Source organism: Pygoscelis adeliae, unplaced genomic scaffold, assembly GCF_000699105.1.
Source record: "Pygoscelis adeliae isolate BGI_AS28 unplaced genomic scaffold, ASM69910v1 Scaffold289, whole genome shotgun sequence".
NCBI classification, from domain to species: Eukaryota; Metazoa; Chordata; class Aves; order Sphenisciformes; family Spheniscidae; genus Pygoscelis; species Pygoscelis adeliae.
Genome location: NW_008825499.1, coordinates 267,800 through 288,319, shown reverse-complemented (window position 1 = coordinate 288,319; position 20,520 = coordinate 267,800). Strand labels below are relative to the sequence as shown.

Genomic DNA, 20,520 nt, shown 5'->3' with positions numbered 1-20,520 from the left:
AAGATAGGATGATACCAACTTACAGAGGTCTGATGTGCATGCATAATCCAAGCACAAGAATACCTCCATGTATTTTTAACACCTTCTAACCTCCATCCCTAGGGAGAAGGTTTCAAGGCTAGCTAAAGCTTTAACACCAGATTCACATTTAGATTATTGAAAATCGGATCTCCAAATCCCTTGCTGGCCTTGAAAACCTCTGCAAATTCTGAATGGGATTTTCTAAAGCACTCCATGTTGGCAAACCACTGCCCAGCAAAAGTGGTGAGAGCTTCACCTGTGCATTTTCTTTCATTTACACTTTTAAGAGGTATTTCTAATCATGCAGAAGGGTCCCATTTAAATGAATCAAAGGAATGAAATTGAATGAATTGCCTGGGAAACATGAACAAGCCAACACCCAAAGATACATCTTCCCAGTAGCCAGCCCACCCCACAGCTCTCAGGAGAAACTCCACTTCTGCACCAACCACAAGTTTAATTTGCTGAAAACAATGTCTGCAGCTCCCCTCCAACTGAACTGTTTAGGAAGATCACTGTCGCCTTATGGAGTAGCGTAGCCACCTTTCTCCATGCAATATGCTTCAGGTGATCTTCCACTTCCACTTGTCTTGTGAACAAGCCGGTGCAGGAATCATAGTTTCTAAATGCAGAGCATGGGGAAAATCCTTACTTGTTAAGCTTTTTGGTACATTACAGAGCAGCAGGCAAAATTGCAAATAATACTGAAAAGAGGGTAACACCTTGTAAGCTTCCTGGCGGCCAAGAGGAGAGATGCAGTGTGCATGCCATAAAGGCTGGTAGCAGGTGGGCAGAGTGGTAAATTCTGCCACTGTTGAGCGGATCCTGCAGCAAGGTGAGGCCACAGAGTCAAGGTTTTGAACATCCCATCTGAAAGGTATTTGTACTTTTTCTGATGCACATGCTGTGCCATTGCCAGTTCTGACACATGCAAAAGCGATCTGTAGAGACTTTGTGGTTTTTACTTAGAAATGTAGATAAACTGAGTGCTGATTTGCGTTCCTACTATAACTTCTTTTATAAAGTAGCATTTTAACTGACAGATCTGCCTTTTAAGTATAATCATTGTGCCAGAAGTACTGTTTCCAATTCTAACTAATAATCTTGGCTTTTATTGTAATATCATCAAGCTACTAGCAAAATACTTATAACCCAATTGTGCAAGACCAATTCACTTTGGGACTCAGCTGCGCACCAAGCCCTTCTCTGACCTCAGCCAAATCTGTAACTGGTAGAGTTGTATGAAGATAGAAAGCACTAGTCAATGCCCGCTGTTACCATCACCTTCCCTCCTTGCTGTTGCTTCCCATCCTGTACAACAGAGACCAAGCTCGAAGGCACCACCATCCCTTGGCATTGTACTTGTTGTATGCTACTGTGGGAGCATTTTCTACAAAGTGCTGTTCAGCCACATCTGTAACGCAGGGGTAAAGATGAGAACTGAACCCGTCACTGACACTGCCAGAAATAACCACAGGAAGATCCGATCCAGGACTTGAGCTACAAATTTCCAGTCTTGGACAACCTGGGAAGGAGAGAGGGAGAACAAACAGAAACAGTAATGAGCCCAGTACTTCATTGACACGGCTACATATATTTCAGCTCCAAAAATCTGTTTCTAAAATTAGAAGTCTGTAGTGTGCTGTATCCTAAAACTGACATGGATCACCTTTTCAGCACCCATAGCTGCGAGTCACTCAAAACACCAAAACAATTCCATAGTTTTACGAACATGGTAATCAGACTTCTTTCAGCCTGTGCAAAAGCTTTTAGCTAAGTGCATATGTGAAAGTTTACAGACTCAAGCTTGAAGATGGCTTTATAATGAACTGGGTTTCCTTTTGCAGAACTGCATTTCCCTTGAAGTGCCAGGACTTGGCTCTAGCACAGCACTTTGACTCAGACATTGCTTCCAGTACAAGTGGTCCCATTGGCTTGTGTTTGCTTAAGTGCTCTGTTGGCTCAGATTGTGTGCATTCAGGAGAGGGCTTTTGCATTGTGAGAACTAGCACAACCCTGCACACACAAAAGAGCTATTTATAAAAGCAATTCAAGGGACTTTTTTTATTAAAAATTATTTCAGCTTCAAACAGAAGTCTTCAGTCATGGACACTATATGCTCACATACTGCATGTTTAATTTACTGTTCATCTTTCTGCTGAAGTCCTCTCAGCACAGTTTGAACAAAGCCATGACTTTTGCTAGGAGGGTTTTGCTTTTCTGTTAGCTTTTGCTAACAGAAGTTTTTCTCTTTCCATATGCTGCCAGGTGCATCACTCTGCTGTCCTACCCTCGCATGAGATGCATTGTTTATGCACACAGTAATTTGCTATTTTAATAGCCAGGTGGATTGTTGGGAGAAGGAGAAAGGTCGTAGTTAGGGACTAATCTGAAATGATGTTAGTGAAAACCTAGAAGACCTCCACTCAAAACAGGGCAGCTACACTGTGTATAGTCGCTGGGAGGCCAGGACTGAGACCTAGCACCTGCCGTAGAGCCTGCCTGCCTCTAAGTATTGTGAAAGATACAATCTCAGAGCATGTGACAGTTTGGAGGTTTTCCAGATTCATGTCTATCCCCAACTTAAGCAGGACAAGATTATTCAAATAATCCCAAAACAGGAATTCCTCCAGGAGATGCTGCTGTGGCCTCCTGCATCTGTGAAGAGTAGGGACTCTCACAGCACAATACAGTTCTCCTTGAAGCAATGGCGTTTTCCAAAAAAACATGTCATTTATCAAGCAGGGGAAGCTCCCAAGACATGTCTCAGATGAGAGCAGGAGGAAGAGGCAAAGGGAAAGGCATGCAGAAAAGGTAAGAGCTTGGAAGCCATTGCTGTCAAGGGAACTGTGATCCCTGCTTGCCCTCCCTTCACCTACCTGTCTGATGAAATGCTCCTTTTTAACATGCCTGGAAATGTATCGAATGGAGTCGGCTGCCTTCTCCAGAAAGGCAATAACAATTTTCTCTCCGTCTTTTGCTTGCTTGTGTTTCTGCTTCCCCAGGAGCTTTGATTTCAAGGTGGTTTCCTTTTCTTCAGTCTCTGAGAAGGAGTAACGATCTACATGGCCTTTCATGCAGAGCAGCCGAGGCAACTTCTGGAGGAAGAGTCTTTTAACCCAGGGAGCCATGGGATGGTAAGTTGCTGAGGAGCGGTGGTGGACGTTGATAACAAACACAGTCACGATGATGGAGAGGGTCACAAAAATCATGATGAACAGCAGATACTCACCGATCAGAGGGATGACTTTGGAAGAAGAAGGGATTATTTCCTCAATCACTAAAAGGAAAACAGTGAGGGAGACTAGAACTGAGGTAGACAGTGAAAGCTTTTCTCCTTCATCTGAAGGCAGGTAAAACACCAGGACAGTTAGAAAAGACAATCCCAGGCAAGGGATTATTAAGAAAAGAGTGTAAAACAGCGGAAGGCGTCTCAACACAAAGGAGTAAGTGACAAATGGGTAAGAATACAGCCCATCTTTCCTGTTGCCTTTCATACCTTTGGCGTTTAAGATCTCCCACTCCCCATTATCAAAGAAGTCTTTCCTGTCCACATTTTCATCCACTAAAATCAAGTCCACCATACTGCCATCATACGTCCATGACCCAAACTTCATGGAGCAGTTCTGCCTGTCGAAGGGGAAGAAGGTCACATCCATCGTGCAGGAGCTCTTATAACTGGCCGGTGGCGTCCAGGTCACCACTCCATTGTACTTCACTATGACTTTGGTCATCAGGGATCCTTCAAAACGTCCATCAGCACTGGGAATTGGACAGGAAGAAACAGCACCAAGTTCAGGACTAAGTTTGCCCCAGTCCTACCCCCTCACAGCTCTACTTTCTACCCATCACTGGGAGCACAAGGGAAGCCAATGTTCATACTGCCTAAAGAAGCAGCCTTCTGACAGCACACGCAAGCTTCATGGTGGCTGACATGCCTTGCCCAAGCTCTGGCCTAAGCCCGGAACAAGGAGCCATGCTACTCACTTTTCAAACAAAACAATGTCGGGAAGCCACAGAGACTCAGAGGGGACACGGATGGCAGTGATCCCACCGTATTCCTCCGGATTCCAGGAGAGCTTGTGGTCGATCCACTCCTGTAACAAGCCAGAAGAGTCCTCTGCCCACTCATACACAACAGCCTCATTCCTCCTCCCACCACCTGCCTCAGAGGGACTGCATTGCACTGCACAATGGGCAGAACTTGGTGTAAGACTGCTCAGCGGCGGAGAGGATGGCAAGCAGCCATGGCTGGGAAATGCTAATCCCCACAAGCGCTACCCCTCCAGCCACAGGTGGGCCCCAGCAACCCACCCCTTTGCAGGCAACCCCAAGGCAGGCACTCCTGGAGAGCACTTGAGTCTCTTTTCACTCACCACCCTGCCCAGCGCACCTGATGGTAGTCCAGAAGGAAGGAGGCACTTCCCTTGGGTTTGGCACTTCTTCTTCCCTCTGAGAACCAGCCCACGGTGTTTTTGGCTGGCACTGACTTCATGGAAGAGCCAGCTGGCATGGCTACTACTACCCAAGTGACAGAGAGGTGGCCTTTAATTACTTTTCAGTGGAGACCTGGCTTTTTTCAGTGAACGGAATACACCACCTATTATTTGTATACTATCCTTGCAAACCAAATCATTGTTCTTTCATCAGAAAGACGAGTACACTATTGCAGGAAAAATAATACGATGCTACTGTAAAGCATTTGGTTACAATCCTGAAGAGATAACACTAAAAAAGCAAAATCAGGAGGAGTCCTGTCCATTTTCATCATACTGAACTCCATAATAATTTTTCTCTCCTCTTTTTGTTTTTTCAGATGGGGAGATCCTACCAAAGTGGCTCTAGCAACCTGGAGGTTTCCACAGAGATGCAGTGGAAAAACAGCTCTCTGATCCTGTTCATTATTGATGGAGGTTTTCACTTGCCCGCGGGAATAGCAGCAAAAGAAAGCAAGAGCTGTAGACTAGTCAATACCAAGAAGCAGAAGATGAACGACTTTCCATTAAACTCCAGCACTAAGAGCTCCCCAGGGATGTGGGGGCCGCAGCCTTCTCTGGGCAATTTCCTCCATGACTTAAGGACGACCCAAAATGCAATATTCTCTGCTTCTTCTCCTGCCATACTGCTCCCCTTTTACTTCCTTGATTCCACATGCTTTTCACAGCTATACCTACAGACACTTGTTATTGCAGTCCTTTACAGTGTGACAGCAACCCAGAGCCTCAGTAGAGACCTAAACACAGACAGTGAGAACAAGCATCTTCCTCCTCCAGGTGCAGGGAAGGGATAGGGCCCAAGGTCATGGGCAGGTGGCTGGTAGACCCCCTCCAAAAATCTGGCATAAGGTGCAAGCAAAGGAGGCAGTTGCCCAGGCTGGTACCAAGGCAGGATTAATGGCCCCACTACCTGCACCAGAAGAGTTATGGACCCACTCTCTGAGCTGTCCAAACGGCTGGTGTCAGCAGTCAGGCACAGCCCTCCACCCCTGGCTCCTCCTGCTGCTGAAGGAGGGATGGGACCTCTTCAGATGTAGAAAAAGAAGGGGGTCATTGCTGCTTTTAGCCTCAGCAGCAGGGACAGAGCACACCATTTTTAGCGTGAACCTTTCTTGGTGGACAGGTGACTACCAGATGTTTCCAGCAGCCTGGGCTTTTACGTGGGCACAGACTCACATGTGCCCTGGACACCTCCTGTAATAGGTGCAAGGGGGCTTAGGATGGAAACATTCCTGTTATGCAAGGGGATAGTCAGGGCCGACAGCAGCAGCCAACACTAGTCAGCTCATAGCCTGCACTAACACAACGGAAGCAAATACCCTGAGCCACCTGGAGATATAATCATCCCTCTGGAGTTGAACTGGAGCAGCCCCTTGGCCTGGGTTATTTGCTGCATCTGCAATACTCCTCCCTCCCCCATGCCCTGCATTGATTTCTCTCCCAGCTAAAGTGCTCTTTCGTGTCTGGAAGGCAAATGGTTGCATGTCTTCTTACTAGAGCAGAAAATAGATTGTGTGCAGACTTTGAGGATGAGCAGTTTAAAACAGGAATCTCCCTATGGGCTATGCTGACACAAACTGTAGCGGCAGATGCAAAGGGCCCTTTTCTCTCTTCTCCCTTTCTTCCAAGCTGCTCCAGACCCTCCCATTGCTCTCCCCTTCCTCCAGTTCTGCCAAATTCCCATCTCTGGGCTGTCACTCAAGTGTTTAACCTACAGCAAGCGGACCAAGATACACTGGACCCAGATTCTCAACCCTTCCTAGTAGACTCCATAGCTTGTCCAAACCCAGATACTTTCTCAGCAACCACTAAAAGCTCCATTGCACCTTGTGTGTCTGCCTGCATGCACATCACCAAGTCCCACCATCTTGAGCATCTGGATGGTTGAGGTAAAAAAAAGAAAATCCTTGGATTTAATCTTTGCTCACCTAAGAAAAGCCAGACTCTTGGCAGAGAAATTATGATTGTGATTCCCCCTCAACCTTACACACGCAGGGTTAGGACCAGACTTCCCTGACCTCCCCAGCTCCTGCACATGGACAGGGTCTCTGTCAGTAGAGAGTTCTGGTTTGTTCTAGTGTTTTTCACTTTTCCCTACCCAAAAGGAAAAATTATTCTAATTCTGCTTAGTTTTATGGACCTTTTCCTAGCTGTTGTGCTTATGCACTCTAATAATCCCCTAAGCACTGGATTGCACATGGGACCAGTTCACACTAAGCCTATGGGACTGCATGATTCCCAAAGCAGGACAGCCGGGTCAGGCCACAGGTATTTAGTGCTCAGCCTGACCTCCTGAGGGCATCTACATCTGTGAAAATCAGAGCCTGTGTCTCACTTATTTTCTGCTCTCTTTGGGAATTCTGCTCCCATTTCATTTGGGCCTTGAAGTTCTTAGCCCCTCAGATGGAGAAGGGGTGATGGAAACGCTATCAACTAGTGAGAACCCAGCTCAGCAATTCTGAAAATCACAGTGCTGAGTTACCCTAGGGAGCTGCCCTGGCTAATATCTGAGCACAGTCTCCAAAGACCTCCAGAGAAATCAGCATGTCCATAGTGCAGACTCCTGGGTAGGTCCTTCTTTTAGCCATGGCATGAGGCAGAAGGATCAGGCAAAGTGGCTTCCCCTCACCCTCATCCTCCCCCACACCCAAGAGGCAATGAGAGGATGGTGGCATGTCTCTACCTCTTGCAGCATGTTTGGAGTAACCTGCAGCACAACCTGATTTCCCACGGCAACAGTGATGACACAGGCTCCCGGCTATGACTCTGGGGAGGCTAATGCTGCAATACAATCAGGGTGCTCTGCGTGGATGGGCTAACCTGAAATGTCCCCACACAGGTTCATGCAGCAATGGAGAGAGGATCAGTAGGTGTCTGTCTGCATTAACATCTGAGGCTTAATGCCCTTGGGCAGCCTGGACTTGCATTTGGCCTGCTAATGTGAGTCAATACTTCACGTCCCTCTCTTCTGCAGTCACTGTAACCTGGGTGAAGATGTCACCCAGCCAGAGGGATGAAGGCTGTCCCAGGGCATAGGAGACTGCTGTCCTGGATGAAGCAAGCAGCCAAGTCTTCTCTGTGAAGAAGGAGATGGTCAGACTCAGGAATATTCTGTCAAAGGTTGCAAAAGGCTGTAAAATATTTCTGGGGACACTTGCAGGAACACAGAGAATGAGGAGGGTGAAGTGGGTTGATTTCACACCTGCAGACTGCAGGGCTTGGACCTGCAGGGGGAGGTGGGTGCTGCAGTCTGCGAGGAGAGAGGGTGGGAATGGGGAGAGGATACACAGGGGCAAGGGGTTACCTTTGTAGGAGGGCTCTGCTGTCTGCCCAAGTGGCTACTCAAACAGAGTAAGGAAGCCAAGATCCTGTGCACATGAGGGTCTCTGCAATTGCAGCTGAAGGTGGGGAAAATGTAACACCGCAGCTCTTTCAGGGCAGGCTCTCAGCAGTTGGATTCAGACCAGCCACAAATTTCCCCAGCAAAAGGGGAAACTCCTGCCCTCCCTGCAGCAAGGAGAAGTCTGAACTTCTCCTTCTTAAAGGGAGAGACCATCTTTGCATATAATGTCCATACGGCCTTTAGGGGTCCTGCTCCACTCAGAAGCTCACATGCACTGCAGCACTACAGGTACCAGACTGAGAACAAAAACTGAGTGGCATTTCTCCTCCACCAGCCCAGCGACCTCTGGGAACCACTTCCCATGGCATCATTTCAAGCATGGCTTGGGTTTATGTCCTCTGCCTAGGATCAGCTGACATGTTTACAGATTCTCACATGGCTGAGAGACTTAAAATGATTGTCACAAGGTCAATAAATTGGTGCAATGTAATCTAAACCAAATGCAGTGTTCTTCAGGAGTGAAGAAGAAAGGAGACCTAACAGTTCAACTTGCACCTTTTCCCCATTTGTATAAATTATCATCACTTCCAGAAGCAATTATGTTAGAGACATCTGATTAATTTGCCACAGATTTTAACTGGGGGTGTGTGTGTGTGTGTGTGTGTGTGATACTTGCTTTTTTTATTTTCCTTGCAAGATTTACGTCAGCTTGGGTTTTGGTGTGTCTCAGCAACCTACCATTTCTGGACTTCCAAGACACTAATTTCTTGGATGATCACTACCGTTTTCTTAAATTCTTGCAAGCTCCTGACAGCATTTCAGTAGTGGGTGTGTGTGTGTGTGTGTGTGTGTAACATGCTGGCCTTTTCTTTCTCTTTACTTATGCTGAAGGAGAAATCCATCCGCCCAAGGCACCAGTCTTCACTTGGGCAAGAGAGGCAGTACTTGCGTGCCCTCTAAGTCTGAAACAGGATAGTCCCTCAGGGCACACACAGCATCCCAGGAACAGCCACTGCAGTATCAGGGGATGTTGCTTCCCTGAAATACAGCTGGCTTGAGTGCATAGCTGGGGCGCAGGCCAGGAGAAGAGGATACCCTATTTCCTAAAGGGCCACCTGCCTGCCTTTCTGCCCCTTTATGCATTTGCTGAAGTGAGAAGAGTAAAGTAAAAACTTCAGGCAAGTTTTTCAACATGGTGCTGCTTTTGTCTGGCCACTCGGCATCACGAAAGGGGATGGATGACACAGTGGGCAGCAAGCTCGGATGGCCGCTCAGCTCAGCAGCCCCGCACTCAAAGGAGAGGTCTGATTTGGTCTTATTTACCTGCTTCAGCCACACGTTGGTTGTCATCAGCTGATTCTTCTCATCCTACGGTGACACAAGGTAGAGAGTATTGCAATACCAAAACAGCCAGCGGAGACAGACCCTGTGCCTGCAGAGTCCAGCCCTGTGCTGAGCGGAGGAGATCCCTATGGTCCTGTTTCCCTATGGGCCTGGGCTCTTCAGTCACTGTTGGGGGAAGTGAACTGACTTCCTAGGTGCTGTCCCTGCTCTCGCTGGGAGCTCCTGATGCTGGAAAACCGAGGTCTGGCATTTCACAGCAGCCTGAAGGAATTAGATGCCAAGGAGCAGGGAGGCAGCAGGGCTCAGCCAGCAAGTGGGGTCAGGACACACATGGTTGTGGGCTCACAGGATGGCTCATCTCCCCATACTGCTCGGCCTGGACTGAGTTTGGGAAGATACAAGCTGAAACATTGTCCTGAATATGTAAATAAAGCACAAAATTAGAGTCTGCCTTCCGCAGCACAAGGGGACACTGCTAGGGGCCGGGGGATGTGAGGAGCACACGGTTTTGTGGGTACCTCTGGACCCTGTGCAAATTCCACTGTGCATTGCAGTGATGGAGAGGAAAGGGAAGGGATACTTTCCATGTGGGCAAAAACATGGGATTATCTGTTTTGTCTCTAGTGTCATATCTGAGTGGCCAGCTGGGTCAAGATATGAGCTGCCTTTGGCCTGGATATAAGCTTGCTTAGAGTGAACAATATCCAACCAGCTCTACCCTTCCTCACCCCTGTCCCATAGCTGCCTTGTCATTAAATGGCAAATGTAGGGGCCAGGGACTGTCTGGCACGGACTGTTCGATTAACACCTGATGCAATGAGGCCTTATCCCTTGAGAACAGTGGGGAAAAAAAGGACCTTCAGGTTTGCTGCAAAACGAATGAGTCTTACGGCCCGTGCCATGTGTGGGGCAGGAGGTCATATCACCAGCACTGCACCACGCTTAGCATTTCGTTGCCTGACCATCACCATTTCATGTGTCAGGAGGCAAAAGCCAACAGCATCACCAGCCCTCCCAGGTGGATGCACGACTGTCTATAAAAGAAGGGATGTTCTACAAAGCCCAACACAACACTTACCACATCCACAAGCTGTGATATCTTTAATCCAAAAAGGACTTTGATGGTGTCATTGGAGTTTTCCACGGGGCGGACCCATTTCTGATAGCCTTGAAATAAGTGCTTGAGGAGTGCGTCCTCATTTTCAGCGATTGAACTGAAGGCAGCCACATCTGGAAAAGAGCAACAGAGAGTGGGGCCGTGCCGGAAAGCAGATGTGGAGAACAGCATGACCTGAAGAAGTGAGGCAGAGCGATGATGTGAGACAAATTCGCCTCTGGGCAGCTCTTGTCAGTAAAATCTGTAGGAATTCAGATGCACAGACTCTCAATAGAGCCAGGGCGATGGGAGGGGAAGGCAAGACAGCCAAAGCCCAACTCACACACAAAAAAATCATCAGACCAGAGCAGTGATGACTTTTTGGACAAAAAGGACTGTGGCCTTTTTGTCTTGAGTCAACGTACTTGTCCAGTCTTTCTTGTTTATTATTCTTTAGAAGATCCACGGGCTCAGACCATCAGGTGCTCTCTTTCATTCCCGAGTAGTAAATATCCAGCCTGATAAATGCCACCCTGAGAAAGAGCTCTAGTTTTTCAGATACCTGTGGTGTACCACAGAGAGCTGGGGCCACAGGGGAAATCTGGTCACTGTGGGGCAATCCCTGGCTGGCTGGCTTGCAGCCAGAAACAGCAGCAATACACTGTGGGCATTTCCAGGCCCAGGGATTTCACTTGCACTTGGTCGGTTTCTATGGCCTCTCTGAGTCGGAGGCTGCCCTGCACAAGGATCAGGGCAGTGGGATTTCCTCGCTGGAAGCTACAGGGCCTGTAGGCCAGATCTGAGGGAGCCTCATGCAGCACTTGGAAATGAATCCTCCTTCTGGGGTCAACCAGGGGATAGCAGCAAATCGTTGAGAAAGCTGAATTCTCCCAGTTGGGGGGGTGGGTTGGGTGGGCAACAGCATCGGCGGAGCGAAAAGCAAAAAGAGCTCATCTGGCAGCAGGAGGAGCTGGATGATGCAGCCAGGGCCAGGTCGGCCCGCAACCAAGCACGGAGCCATCATAGTCTGTACCTGCAAGACTTGGGACTCTCCCGGTCCCTGTCACCACGCTCCCCCTTCCCCCTGCTACCATGAAAGGGGCAGGGCAGTTCAGACCCTCCATCCTTTCCCAAATGCCAGCCCCACTCTCCGTGATGCTGAGGTCCTGACATGACCTCCACCTCTTCCCTTGTGCACACACACAACACCCAAGGATGAGAAGGATTTCACCTCTCTTCAAAGGCACCATGGAGGAAAAAGGAGCTCAAGCTGGTCGGCCCTGTGCCACGGGGGTCACAGCCAATATTGCTGTGCCAGCAGTCAAAGGGGACCTCACAAGGCACTGCCCGGGGCCCACCTTGTCCCCTCACCACCCGTGCCCTGCCCAGCCCCAGTGTGAGCAGGACACCTGTGCGTGGATTGCCATCCATTAGGTGCAGGACGGGTCTGCAGGCAGAGGGTCGCGGCCAAAGGATGGTGCAAGGACCAGGTGATGGGAGAGCCCTGGCAGGGGGGCACAGCTGAGGGTCTCACACACATTGTGCAGCAAACATCAGAGGTAAGGCAGCCCCCAGCAGGGTCCCTGCACCATGGGGAGAGAGGAAAGGGCATCTGAGCCCAGCAGCCCCTCCAGAAAGAAAACCAGAGGTAGAGGGTAATGCTCTGCCACATGCACAGAGGAAAGGATACACCACTATCCCTGTCCATGTCCTCTTCCCCCTGCAGCTGCTACCCATCTCCTGGGCGAAACAGGCCGTGCAGCCTCCTCTCCCTCGGTGGGGTCTATGTGAGGCTGCGGGCAGGGGTAGACCTGGCAGGAAGCAGCACAGCTGAAGGACTGCCTGAAGCAAAAACCTGTTCCCATGCCAGAGCTCCCCATTGGACAAAATTGTTCCCTAGTGCAGTCTGGATTGTCTCAGGATAGCACAAGGTCCAAACAGTTCTGTCATCCACCACTTCCAGCCACAGCAAATGCCCATTCCTCTTTGAGAAGCTGTAAACTCTGAAGCCTAATGATTGTCACTCACAGGATAACAATTACTTTACTGTCAGATGTTCTAGCACAGGCTGTGCTTGTCCTCAGTTGTTGGACGTGCAGTTGTGGTGGGGTTACCAAACCCTGGGGAGGTGGAGGCTAGCTAGTCAGAGGGAGCTTTCACACTCCTTTCCACCTGCTCTGCTCCACAGCCAGGGAAGGGCTTATGCAGCTGTCAATACAGTTCATAGCAGCCTCTGCGGCCACCCTGTGTCTTGCCGCTTTGTCACAAGCCTTTGAGGTCTGCTGTTAGCAACTGGGAAGCCACAAATGCTCCTTCTGCTTGCTCCAGGGTTTATTCTCACGCTAGGGCTAACGCTAGCTCCACCGCAGCAAATGGGGGACAGAGTCTGGGGTCTGTCCTAGGAAACTGGATTGCCTGCCCAAATGTGCCAGACAGGCATTGCATCCGCAACCAAAGGAACAGAAAGAACATCTTTCTCCCCTCTCACTACCCACAACCTCAGTGGTCCACTCCACTGACACGTAAGAGTGTCTGCAGAGACCCCAGCTCCCAGCCCTTTCACTTTCCCTTCAGGAGGCTCATAGGGGTGTGCGGTTGTTAAACACAGGAGATTTAATGGGAACGCCATTGAACAGAAAAAATCCACAACCCCAAAACATGCAGATCAAAACCGGCTTTGTCTTAATGCTGGAATGCATTGCTCTGGGTTTGTCTGAGTATAACTCCCTCCACTCACATACGCAACCACATACCCCATGGGCACAGTGTCCGTGGCTGTGTATGAACTCCCTCATAGGAAAATGGTGCCATTTCACAGCCCATACCACACATGAAGTCCAAGGGCCCTAATGCTCCAAGAGGGTATAGCAAAGAGGTGGTAAAGCTGGTTTTGGGTCTGGATGTGTTGATTCTCAGCTGCTGGGGAAGCCACAGAAAAGAGTGAAAAAGCCTTGAGAAGTCTCACAAAGAAGAAAGCCAGAAGGAACAAGATTGGTGCCCTTTTAAGACAGCCTCAGTACTTGCAGGAGGACAGCTTAAAAGCAGTTTTTAATGAGAAGAAAGACATATCAAGCAGAAAAAATAGCCTAACACCTCCTTTGATCAAGCCCCGCCTGATGATTAAGTTGGATAAAGCCATGGAGAAAACACTGAAAAAAGTAGCACTGCCTTTGAAAAAACCAAGAAGCAGCCGTAGGACAGATGCATCCCTGAATTTGCCATATGGTGCGCAGAGAAGGCAAAAGTTGGGGAGCTCCCTGGCAGGTTACCACCCGTATAAGTAACTGAGCACCATTTGCCATCTCCCCTCTCCCCCAGGTTCCTGTTTCTCTCTGCGGTCCGTGCCAGGAGCTGTTCCCCCCAGGCACAGGAGCAGGAGTGCAGGGGTAGGGAGTCTGCTAAACAAACGTGCAAAACACCCCAAGAAATACAGACAAGGACACCTAGCCTTTCATTAGCTCGTCTGAAGCATTTCAGTCTTCCTCCTGGTGATGGAGATCCTCCCATAACTCCCTTTAGCAGTCAGAGTTGAGCTTAGGATTTTTTTAACTTCTACCCAGCGACCACCCCCTCACCCCAGTTATTAAAACCTTGTTGCCAAACTGGCTGTGGTTGCAATACAAAGGCAGCAGCTGATACAACCCTCTTTTGCTAGTCAGACAGTGTTAAGAAGAGGACCAAGGGAAGCCGGCATCTACCTTGTCCCAGCAAGCAGCAGCTAACTGGCCAGCAGAAAAAAAATCTTGAACATCTGCAGCTCGGCTTGGAAGAAGAAGAAATCGCACTTACCTGAGCGGCTCAGACACAGCGCAAAAAGCACTAGGCAAAGCATGGGCACCACCGTGGCTTTTCCTTTAAATCTGATCTTTTGTTTTCATAAGCAAATCGGTCTCATCCTAGTAGGGGACTAAAAGAATCTAGTTAAAAATCAAGGCGGATAATTGAGTCTGCAAGGCAAGACAGCACCTTTTGAGCCATATCTTGCCTCATTATGACGCTCCGTAAATCACACTTCATTGATTTTCAGTCAGCTGTCACATCCCGTAAGCTTAAAACAGGGCTCTGGGTCCTAAACTCTGACTGATTTGTTTGTGGTGGTATTTGGGTGGCTATTGCCACTGCGGTCGAGGAGTAGAAGTGAGGCAAGGTTTTTAAGGAGGAGAAATGTCTTTTATTATGCTGCCAGTAACAGCTGGGGAAAAAAACAGGCTGCAGCTCAGACCCAAAGACAGATCACATGCCTGAAAGATTGTCTGTTTGCTCCAGCTGTATTGGTTGGTCTAATAAAAGAGGCAGCCTCCCTACAGACCTAACTTAGCTTATTCATTTTTCATACTACACTTGCTGTTTTACAGCTATAAAATGGATTTTGGGAGGAAAAAAACAGTAAGATATAGGTGGGAAAACAGGACTGATTTCTAAATTTATATTTCATCACTCATACACAAAACATCACAGACAACAGCACAGAAATGCTTGCACAGTACTATCTATTGGCACAGCTTAACAGACTGTGTTGCCCCAGGTCTTGTGTTCAGCAATGAGAGTGATGGGACCTTTGATTATTTAGCCAATTCCTCTGCAGCTGTCACTCCTCCCCAGCAACACCTTGGACAGGGCTTCTTTCAGAAGCTGCCAGAAATTGTTGATATCAAAAGGGATGCGGGTTCCTCTTTTCCTGTCCCCCTGCCCCTCCTCAGCCAAGGGATCTCAGCATCTTCTCGGTTTTCTTCCCAAATGAAAGTTGTTTTGCCATCTCTCCTCAAAGAGGAGCTTTTCCCCTGAACTTTTCAAGTTCAAGGAAGAGTGGTGCAAAATTCTTTTAGTTTGCACCCAGTCCTGAAACTCTTCCTGCTTTGATTTACTCTTTCTGGCTATTCTTTCTGTCTCTGTGCTGGCACAGTAATCCCACACATTTGCTGCAACCAAAACCATTCATGGCTATTTGCATATCCGCAGAGTTTGTCTTCATCCACTGGTACGCTTTTGTAACCTAGAGGAGTTTAACTGCTTGCTGACTTTCATATGGGAAGCCTGTTTTCTTCAGCAACAGCTGGGCCCACTTCTTGCAGCGGCCCAGATTTTGGTACAGTCATGAGCTATGTGATTCAGATTTGCCTTATCTAAGGTCCTTACAGAGGACTGATAACTGGCAGCTGTAACCTTATCAGATTATTCAGCTTCCTGTAATGAAAAAGATGTCATTTCAGTGTGGTTCAAATTCACGTTGCTGCTACAAGAAGTAACCTTCTTGTAGTGTCCTACCACCTTATTCATGCTGCTGTGGACTTGCAACCTGCCTCATGCGTAGCTCTTGGGCAGGCCACCGGCAGCAGCTCAGTGGGTTTGTCTTTTCCACTACTGTACTACACATGGGAAACCTGCAAGGGCCCTTGTTAGCTCCTCGGCTCTGCCAGTGTTCACCTGGCAGGGCTGAAGGACCAGCTGGTTTCTTCTGCACCTTTCCTCATCCCAGCTGCAGAAATCAACTCTAAATCAACAGTGCTAACAAGAGACTGTCTTGAATGAAGTGTCTTGTTATCATCAGCTGCTGCCACTACCAGACTGCTCAGTTTACCCATTAGATCCAGACCAGGTATAAGCACACAACTCGTCAAGGTGCACAGTAAGGGTCCTTTTTTTGTGCTGGCATCAAGAGAACAGCAGACATTTGGCTGGAGTGGTGCGGACAGGCAGCGTCACAACCTGCCATAAAGTTGGGCATGGACTAAACACAATTATCCTGCCTGATGCAAATATTTCTGCAACAAGGCTACCCCTTAAAAATGTTCTGTGCAGAATACCCTGTGCTTTCCAGCATGTTTCCAGTCCTGTACAGGGCTCAGCACCCTCAGGTATCAATCATCACCTTTGCTGAACCACAGCTTCATGACTGCAAGCCCCAGCCTTTGCCCATTGACATCTCTGATCATAGTTACTGCCTGAGATCGCGTCCCGGCGCTGCTCTGTTAGACAATGCTGTATCACAGACTGGAGAGCAACTTGTTTTGATAAGGCTTTAGGCTGCTGCCTTGAGGTAGTGAAGTTAATCTGTTAGCTGGCTATAGGAATAGGTTTTTTGCTACTACATGGTAGCTGCCTGGAGGGAAATATGATGTATGCTTGCTTTACCATTGCCTCCACCCACTGCCTAGATTGTGACAAGAAGTAAGGACCTAGCTTGCCTGGTCTTTGGCTTAGGTGCCAAAGTTATCTGGCAACCAGAAGAGGGTATTGGAGAAATAAATTCTGTTTGCTTGTTGATGATGCTTTCTGTTTACAAGTCTTTATTCAGCCATGCTCTCCAAAATTTTGGGAAAGGAGGTACACATGAATACGCCATTTTACTAGCCAGGCCATGAAGCATGGGGAGCACCCACCCTGAGATAGCACATGAATTCCTGGGTAAAATTTGAAATTTCTCTGTTGAGAACCTGCCTTTGCTTTTCCACAGGTTTCATGGGATTTGTAACTGACATGAGGCTGCAATTCCAGGATGCAAAGAGCCGAGAGCTGCCTGAGCACAAGCAATGCTGGAACTGGGCCTCACTCTCTGGGCAGCTCAAACTCCTGGGGGGGGAAAAACAGAAATCCACCTAGAGGCACAAATCTATCAGTTTGATCCCACATGGTTAATATTAGGAGCAAATGAAAACTTGAGGTTATGATGGAGAGTGCCAAGCAAGTTACCCGAAGGCATCACGTAGCCGAGCATGGAAAACACATTTTCCAGGGAGAGGCAACAGCGCTGGCTGGTGATCAGAGGGTGGGGAACCTGGACTGAGGAGAGAAGGACCATGGGGAGGAAGGACATGGATGGCAGATGCTGCCAACTGGAACCGAGAGGCCCCATTTCCAGAACCAAGAGCTGGAGAGGGGTTTGCAGCACCGTCAGGGTTGTTAGCTGCAGGGACGAGAAAAGAGAGGCTGCAGAGGTGAGGCTGTTGCAGCAGCTATGGGGCAGGAGGCTCCTTCCAGGTGGATGTGCATTCTCCCTCCCCAACCCGCCTCAGCCTTCCTGGTCCCTGGGGCTGGTACGCCAGGAGCCAAGGGATGCACGCCTGGGATGCCAGCTTCCCAGAGCTCCCAAGGGAGGACTGAGTTGCCTTTGTGCCATCTCACATGACACAGGGAGCCAGCAGGCAAACACCAGCCCTGAAGGGGTGAGGGACAGTTATTGGAGCAAAAGTGGGGTGGGAAAGGGCAGCACTCCTGGAGCCTCATCTTTGACTTGGTGCTTCCCTTCCGATCTTCTCTGCTCTCAGTCCTCTCTGTCAGCAGATACCTCTCCCCATCAGCAGCTTCCTAAAACATGCATCTTCTCTGGGCGAGGGATGTTTTTAGCCCAACTTGCCAGCAACTCTTGCAGCACCAGGCACTTCCACGTGCCAGAGGGCACAGAGTTTGCAGCCAGCCATCCACCTGCCCATACACCCTGAAGCCTCTCCGCTCTCCTCCAGTTCCCTGTCCCCCCCAGGCACCTTCCTGCTGTCACTCCTCTTGGCTTGCTTACAGGGCCCACCAAGCACAACCCCATTCAGTCGCTCCCTCCCTGCTCTTTGCCCTCCATCCCTTCCTCCTCCTCCATGCACCCTTTTCCCACGGGGAGCTGCACCGCATCCCACCGTCCTTCATCTCTCCTGCGGTGCCGCAGCACAGCTGCCGCTTTCCCCCTCCTCCTTTTTTCCCTTCTCTCACACCGAGAGAAGGTCCTTTCACCTTCTCCTTGCCTTTTTCCTTTTCAGTCTCCGTTGTGGACGTCTCCCTCCCTCCTCTCCCGTGCTGTTTCAGCACCCCTCCCTGGCAGGACCCGGGCAGTGCAGGCAGCACCGCGCTGAGGTGCAGGCAGCACTTTCGCTGGAGCGCCCAGGGCCGTGCCATGTTAAGGTCTGCGGTACGTCGGACTTGTTTGGGCTACAATGCAGATTACATGCTGTGTGAGCTTTATTTGGGACCCCAGTGTAACGTGTGTAGTTTTGAAAACTCATACTTTGAATGATGCATTTGTAGCTGGAACTCTGCATAATGTTAGTTTGGGCTAGATAACCAGCTCTAAAAATATGGAAGAATTTTGTACTTGTGCATGGACCTGTTTGTGGCAGCAATTACAGCTTTTGCCTCAAGAGATTTAACCTCTTTCACACAATGGGCAAGCGAAAAAAAGGTGTTTGTGTCAGCCAGGGAACAAGCAGCCATTTAGCACAGCAAGCTGGGAAAGGTCTGATGGGAGCCCTTGAAGGAGGCTACCAGAACTGAACTCACTTTCAAGCTGCGCTCAGACAGTTGTTTCAGCGGTGACCAGGCTCTGCAAGTACAGGGACAAGGTTTTGCAGAACATGAGCCGTTCCAGCCCTGGGTTTCCTTGGTGCCTTCCTGCCATGACAAACTCCTGCCTGCCCTCCTTCCCATTTCCACCACATTTACGTGAATGCAGACTTGAGACAGCTTTGAGTCCCTGTGCCTTCTGACAGTGTACAGTCCATGCAACTGCCCGCTGCCTGTTTCCCTGTAAAAACCTTCCACTGCTCCATTGGGACTGGAGACACGTAGGGAGATGGACCTTTTGGAGGTGCACAAGCTCTTCACCACTGTACGCACATTAATATTTCTGATAGATGGTGCATTGCCCTCTGCATTAGATTCTTTGTTTTCCTTTTTCAGTTCCAACTTTACAGTGAGGTCTCGTTCAGGATGTGACACTGTATCTTGGGCCTCTGTGGTCCATTCCTGCATTTTGGTGACACTAGCTAGCTCTGAAATATGATAATTTTCACAGCTGTTTGGTCTGAGTTGATAACTGTAAATGAAGATCTGGCTCGGATCTGCTCTTTTCTCAGCTTGTCTTTCCATTTTATCAAGCACATCTCTGCTTTGGTAAACGCTCCTCACAGCCCAAATTTTATCTGCAGCGTCGTGGACTTGCCGTTCAGATGTCAAGACTTGGAAGACTTCAGGGGTAAACAAACGATTAGCAAGGGTCAAGACTTTGCAGGGTATGAGAGAAAACTCTGTTTTGAAGACAGCTGCTCCGGGAATGACAGAAGCGCCTGGTTCATGTCTATCTCTGAATCGACCTCTCGGCCTCTCATTTTCAGTGGTAACACCTCGTGCCTGGGAGCCCTTATCCCAACACACGCAGCACTCCATGACAAGAGGGAGTGCCATTGTCCTCTTTTCTGCTTTCTCCTTCCAACTTAATACAGGCTTTTTATCCCCAAGGCAATCGTAAAACCCAAGGGGCAATTCCTGCCGCGTCCTATGGCCTCGATAAGCTGCCTGAATCCTGGCGGCAGCTTTGTTCATTTCATCCACTTCTCTTCGGACTCGATAGCCCCGCCACACAGCCTGAATGGTGGTAGCTGACAGACTTTCTTTTTGGAGCCGCTGTGTCTGGCATGAGACGGTGGGGGACTCCCTTGGAGATAACATAGCAAAATCAAATGCTTTGGCAGAAATTGGATGAGGTCTACAAGCTCTCTTCCTGCCTGTGTTTGAGGGCATTTGCTCTTTATAATCTTTTCCTGAGTTAGCAGAGGTAGGTCCACATCATCCACACATGATTCACAAGGAGGTTTCTTTTTAGCTTTCGAAATGTATCTTGACACAGATAATAATTCTCTATTGTCCAAAAGATGAAAAAGTAACATATTTGCTAGGAATGCTTGGAGGCCCATATTCTTTTGTCTCTTTCTTCATTACGTTACTAGATGTTGTTCTGGTGCTTGTGGTTTTTTTCATGATGTTTCAATAAAAAGAAATGCAATTGCTGTTGTGCATTTTCCTCTGCTGCTCTATGCCTCTTGCTACCTGCTTGGATTACAGAAAGACAGTTATTTCCACAGTTAACAAGTTCTCCATTCTGTGCACTTTCAGCATGTGTATTAGGAGTTCCATTTCTGTGGAAAAAGGTTATATATTATATATGAAAATCTGCAAGTACACAATAGCCTTGTCAGATTGTGCTTCATGAACACAACCCTCATACTCAAATTTTAGTACATCGTGAGTTGTTCTACCTTTTTTTTTTTTTTGAAAGTTACAATTTTTACAGAAAATGCAGCAGCAGCACCAATTGTCTCGGCCACATTCAGCCTCACAAAACACAGGAGCTGAGAAACATAGCTCCTCAACATGGGCCACTGAGCTACAGGACAGATGCCTGTGCCTTCGTCTTTAGCTTTCAGAAATAAATTGGAAGAGGACAGGAGAAAAACAAACAA

The 20,520-nt window shown here is 48.6% G+C and overlaps 1 protein-coding gene across 1 annotated transcript; it reads right to left on the bottom strand.

The window, feature by feature from the left end:
- Positions 1 to 1,019: 1,019 nt before the first annotated feature.
- Positions 1,020 to 14,141, bottom strand: CHRNB3 (cholinergic receptor, nicotinic, beta 3 (neuronal)). The gene is made up of 6 exons (XM_009331506.1): positions 14,090 to 14,141; positions 10,283 to 10,434; positions 9,184 to 9,228; positions 4,009 to 4,118; positions 2,901 to 3,783; positions 1,020 to 1,546 (listed from the first exon to the last, which is right to left on the bottom strand). The coding sequence occupies exons 1-6, from the start codon at positions 14,130 to 14,132 to the stop codon at positions 1,412 to 1,414; spliced, it is 1,368 nt and encodes a 455-aa protein (XP_009329781.1). The 5' UTR covers positions 14,133 to 14,141; the 3' UTR covers positions 1,020 to 1,411.
- Between the last annotated feature and the right edge of the window lie 6,379 nt (positions 14,142 to 20,520).